Source organism: Ursus americanus, chromosome 19, assembly GCF_024610735.1.
Source record: "Ursus americanus isolate L20-20 chromosome 19, mUrsAme1.1.p, whole genome shotgun sequence".
In the NCBI taxonomy this organism is placed as follows: domain Eukaryota; kingdom Metazoa; phylum Chordata; class Mammalia; order Carnivora; family Ursidae; genus Ursus; species Ursus americanus.
In genome coordinates this window covers 5,727,969-5,733,968 of record NC_142145.1, presented here as the reverse complement: position 1 = coordinate 5,733,968, position 6,000 = coordinate 5,727,969, and the positions used below count along the sequence as shown (strand labels likewise).

The window sequence follows — 6,000 nt, the reverse complement described above, 5'->3', positions numbered from 1 at the left end:
AATAGTGTATATAGGGAGGTAGTTGAAACAAACAACACTCTGCTCTCCATGGAGTTTTCCATCTAGAGGGAGGGGTGTTTCCTATACTAATTGTTGGCCCATTGGAGTAATGCTTATCTCAGGGGGAGGTGGGCTGAGAAACAGGAGTGAGCACCACCCAACAGGGATATAGGAATGCGGGTTCTGAGAACTGACTGCTGACCAGTGACAGATGGGGTTTCAGCCAAAACGAAGGTCAAACCACAAGGGAAAGTGAATATTGTAGAAGCAGCAAAATCCAGTACCCAAGACAGGAATCTCGCAAGAACACAAGAACGATTTTTTTTTTCTGAGACAGTTCTTTTATTCTTTAAGTTTATACATTAAAACTGGGCATGACGCTGTTGAACTGCCAGGTAAGTCTCCTCTTGGACATCTGTGCACCTCATCGCCATTCATGATGCTTGCGAGAGTTTCCCCATTTCAAGTGAGAGCGGCAGAAACCAGGTGCCTCTGTTGTCACTGTAAGCGACATTCTGAATTGGGAATCGGCTCCAGATGCATTCTGTGTGACACTGTGGGAAAGGTTCACTACCCATTTACCATACCATAGATCTAGTTTTTCTTCATGCTATTTTGGAAATATTATACTCAATAAATCATATTTTGAATTCAAAAATCAGTATTCACTGGCGTCTAACAAAATGTGGTCTATAATCTGTTTTAGCCACAGATTGGCAGCATGGTATATCACTGTTTGGATCAGATTATTAAGAGTCAAATGATGTAGTTGTGTATACAAACAATGTATTTAATAGTCATTCTATTCAATAATACACTTGCAGCCGTATTATGGATAAAGATTCTTTTATCTCTCAGAGACATAGCCAGAAGAAGTAACATCTGTAACAGAGAGAAGGCTGTTAATCTTTATTTGGTGGGTATTGATAGATGGGGCTGAATCTCATAAGGAACACTGAATAGCAGGTTTCGTTTTCACAGGGCGTCCTCTGCATTAATCTTTATGACAGCGTATGTTTGAGGTGTGTGTACCCTGCACACAAGAAGCTGCTTTTCTCCTCACCATAGTTTAATATGCTGCCCCTTGGTGTGTAGTAAGACCTTATATTGATGACCTATGATTTTAAAATCCAGGTTTTTAAAACATATGCTTACCTGAACATGTTATTTGCATATGCTTACGCTACGTTACCTATCACAAAAAATATAGGTAATTTCTTATAAACTCAATGGGCTCAAACTTTGTATAGACTCAACAAATGGTAGCCATATTGATAATAAAAAGTTAAGTACATTTTCTAGAGTACAGACTTTTAAAAATATAGTCAATATATATAATATACCAATATCATTATCAACACATTAAGTCCTTAGTCTCATTTCTAGATATTGAGTAGCATACTGTTCCCATTTTCTCTTGTACAATGTCAACATCCTTTGGCCTATGTGTGTGGTCCCCTTCACGTTAAAGCCAATACATGTCATTCCTGTTCTCCTAATGGCACTATGTGACCAGTAAAAGCAATTAGGATAAACATTCACCTTACCATTTCCACAGGCTTATTTGCCCATGTTAATTATTTCTCCGATGTCTTCTATCATTCCCTCCCCTCCACAGTCAACTGGGTAGAATTAAGTGAACTTATTGCAATATACATAATTTTTAAAATTTCAAGTGTGTTCCACCCAGGGGCCAAGAATCTCCGCACCTTTACCCGCAATAACACAGTTTGGATTAGGCCACAGGACAAATCTTCCACATGTATTGGTCTGGGTTCAGTCAGGAAAATAGAATTTCTGTAGCGTTATGAGAATGAGGAATTTAGTATGGGAGTTGGGGATCCCACAGGTGTGAGAATAGATAGCTAGTAAAAGTCTGGAAGGGCAGCCGCTGTAGGGTTGGAGAAGCGGTCCCTGAGGACTGAGGACTGAAGCTTGGGGACTGGAGAGAAGCCAGAGCTCATGGACATTGTTGGAGCCTCCACATCCCGTCACCGTGATGGAGACCTGGGAGCTCGTAGATGTGGTCCAGAAGCTGCTGCATCTGTCCGCGGCAACCTCCCGAGAAGAATGACTTCCGCTCTGTCTTCCCTTCCAAATCCTTTGTGAGTTCCTCTCATTGACAAACTCCAAGTCAGCCAGAGAGGGAAGGGATACTTTCCAAACCTAGTTTGCAGTCCTGGTAGAGAGTGTTGGTGGTGCTTCATTAAAAATAAGACAATCCAACATAATTCCTGTAAAGAGAAACCAAACAAATAACTACCGATATGGGGAAAAACAGTTTTCATAGAGTTGAGGATGCATACATATAACTGTTTTGTTTGTTTTGTTTTGCTTTTGTTTTGCTTTGCTTTTACCCTCCAAATGGTTTTAAATTCTTTCTTGGTCATTGGTCATTAAACATGACTGAGCATCAATCCGCCCAGAAAAAGCCCAGGGCTACTCATACCCCCCAGTAATGTGGATCCAAGGGTTGAATTGGAAAACGTATATCAAGCATTAGCACATCCCTGGGGCTCAGTATGTGAAGTCTGCACTTCGGTAGCAAATAAGTGTGTCAGTAGGAAGCCTAGATTAGAGTGTGGGAGTCCCTCCATTTTATTGGCTCTGCGAACTAGATAAATCGGTTGACTTCTTTTAAGATTCAGTTTACTTACCTGTAAAATGAAGAACGTAATAATATCTTCCTTCAGAATGACAGTCAGGATACAATTAAACAAAACAATGTGTGTCCAAGAATCTTCTTTACAGTTAACCTTATCTTACTCGTAGCAACTTGTCATGTTCATGATGAATGCTTACTCTAAGACATGAGAAAACTAAGTGTCTATTGTTGAAAACCAGACCCTCCTAACAGATGTGTGTGTTGCTTGCCTTTGCTGTGACTGAGCTCCAGCTTCTGCCGTGTTCTAACCTGCCCGGGACCATCAGGGACAGTGAGAGTGCTCCATGGAAAGCAACAGCATCGAGTCCGGTTCTAAAAGGGTTTTGTTGTAATTGCATTGCTGTTTTTTTAATAAGCACAATTTCCAAAATGTTTTCTTGGATAGTCCTTAGATATATCCTTTCAGAACTTGACAAGAAGATTGAGCTGTCTATCTACAAAGTATTGCACCAAAAGTGTAATGATATCTGAAAAAAATACAAGCATATCAATTCAATTATACTTGGTAAATCTTGAGAATATAAATCTCTAATCTTTTCTTCCCAAGTCCACCATGAATAGTTGATTCCCTTGATTAAATATAATAATAATAGAAAAAATTAAATGGTATACTCAAAATAATCCACAGCTGTTTTAAGCCTTGTGGTGCCCTGTATACCTTCTTTTTTAAAAAAAATCTTGCTTCTTATATATTTTTCTGCTCTTCACATTTCTTTGTGTCCTATACTTCCTTCACAAACTCACTCAAATTTGAATCATAATTTCGTATGGGTAATTTCTCTAGTGTAAATCACGTTAATAGACACCTCTTCACTAGTCCATATTGATTGTTTCGGTATGTTAGCATTCAATTTGCCCTCTGATGTTTCCTCTTATTATGGAAAAGTTTTTCATTCAATCAAAAAGTATTTATTGGGCATCCAGGATATTCCAGGAAAGTGCTATTCTGGGGATACAAAAATGAAAAGGATTTCTACTTTCCTCAAAAAGCTAGTACACTAGTAGGAAAGAAAGATATAAAAATAAACCGGTTACTTTTTTAATAATGAAATTCGTTCCATGAACTCCTACTTATGGAGGACAGAGTGTGACCATACAGTATTTATCTTCCCCCTCTACCAAACCATTGAATAATGAATGACACCTGAAAAGAAAATTACTTTGAAAGCAATACTACAAACAGGTAATAATTCCAATTTCAGGAATTTTAGAAAGTACAAATGAAGGACAGGACTTGTCGGTAATGAGCACTCTGCAAGATTCCTCTGGCGGAAGAGATGGGAGGCCATTATTCTCCAAAGGCACGCGCAGCCAGATGCATGTATGATACGCACATATGTGCGGGCGTGTTCTCTCAGAACTACCCTCCCCACTCGACTTCCACAGACTCAAACAGGTTTGGGGCGTTTTCCAGAGAATCTTGAGAATTGAAGAATCTTCAGGCTTCATCAGACTAAGGGCATTCATGAAGCTTCTATGACCTTTGCTCCTCAGGTTTTCTAAAGGTTATTATTTAAGCTCTTAATTCCTATATATGTTTTAATGCCTTAAATATGTACATGGCTTTGGTTTTCCCGGCTGTACCCTAACAGAGAGGCCACAGTTGCTTCAGCTGCACTGTTGAATTTCCTCCTGCTCACTGACTTCCCCCTTACTCCTTCACAGACTCTTCTCAACACAGCAGACAAGAGCAGAGCAGGAAAAGCAGAGCCATACCGTGACAACAAGCACTCTGGCAAAACCCTCCAGTGGCTTCCCATTTCCGTCCGGACAAAATTTGTATTTGCAAGCATTGCTTGATTAACCCTACCCGATCTCAATCCTGGCCACTGCCCTCCCGCTTCCAACTGTGTCTCTCTTGCTCTGTCCCCACCATGGTGTCTTCTCACGCACACCCAGCACACTCCCGCCAGAAAATTTCTTCCCTCAGATATTGACAATCTCACTACTTTACTCCATTAAGGTTGTGCTCAAACATCACATTCACAGAAATGCCGCCCAAGCCGTTTCCACATTAAAGGCCAAATCTGTATCTCAATGCTCTCATCTCCTAATAGCCTTATTTTATTCCATTTTTTGTCAAGGCACAGTCACAACATGCCATATGATTTTTATTGTTATTGCTTTCCTTTGTTCTTTAGTTTATGTTTCCTTCACCTAGATTATGGGACACAAAGTGAATCTTTTTGTCCATTTTGTGATTAAAACGGCTCCATGCACCCAATATGGATGCAACAAATATTTATTGAGCGAGCTGCTATTGCTTGTGGTGTGTTTGTTGAATAAATTAACAGAGCTGGTGGTAACCACCCACACAAGCCAAAGGAGTGTTCAACTTTGGCATCGAACTTCTGGAATTCCAAAAGAGTTTTAACTGTACAAAATTCCTTGAGAAAGCAAAAAAGTCAGACTTTCAAATCAGACTTACAAGAATCACATATCTCACACAGAATCAAAATTTACCAATAATTCAAAGACTATGGGTAACTATGAGTTAAATCTGACAGGTGCGGAAGCATGGTTGTACCAACTGAATTCACCTGGTGCCTTATTAGCGTAGTAGGAGGACCCCAACACACTTCGTGAACAGGAACCCCCTAAGTGATGCATGTAGGGCACTGCTTACACAAACACAGTTTTGTTATGAAACATAGTCATTTATTACTGAGATAGTCACATGCTGACTCTAACAGTTTTTAGCAGGTCTCGTACCGTACAAAAATCCACAAATTCTAAATTCATTTACCATAAACAACCTAGGCAGACCAAGTACATTGTACTAAAATGTTATCGTAGATAAAGATTCTCCATTATTTTTCTCCAATATCCCCATGGGAATTCCTAAAGCATGCTTTCAAGGAGAATTGACTATGTTATTTCCATCACCTGATCCTTGTCTCTCCTGCCTCAGTACTCACGAGGTTAGAAAGAGTGGCTTTAAATCAGTGACTAATATTTTCCTTCCCATTCATTAAAATCAATAAGTGAGAAATCAATGAGAAGCAATTTGATTCACGGTTAAGACTACAGATTTCGTAGGCACTGGGGGGCTCAGTCGGTGAACCATCTGCCTTTGGCTCAGGTCATGATCCCAGGGTCTTGGGATCGAGTCCCGCATCGGGCTTCCTGCTCAGTAGGGAGCCTACTTCTTTCTCACCCTCTGTCCCTACCCACTTGTGCTGTGTCTCTCTCAAATAAATAAAATCTTTAAAAAAGAGAGAGAGAGAGAGACTGTGGATTCCTTATCCAGACTTCCAAAGTTTAAATCCAGGCCTTACAATGTATTAGTTACATGATCTTGGGAATGATATGTAACTTCTTTGGACCTCTTTTTT

The 6,000-nt window shown here is 39.9% G+C and overlaps 1 protein-coding gene across 3 annotated transcripts in view; it reads right to left on the bottom strand.

Annotated features, from left to right (window-relative positions):
- Window positions 1–328: 328 nt before the first annotated feature.
- The window catches only part of NETO1 (neuropilin and tolloid like 1), a 121,616-nt gene continuing 115,944 nt past the window's right edge, over window positions 329–6,000 (bottom strand). For 2 of the 3 annotated variants that reach the window (XM_087869727.1, XM_087869730.1), the window contains one exon: window positions 329–2,234. Coding sequence is in view for 1 of the 3 variants with exons in the window: in XM_087869730.1 (XP_087725856.1) it covers window positions 2,207–2,234 (28 nt within the window). In the remaining 2 variants the exon portion in view is untranslated. The other variant, XM_087869728.1, reaches the window with a different exon arrangement.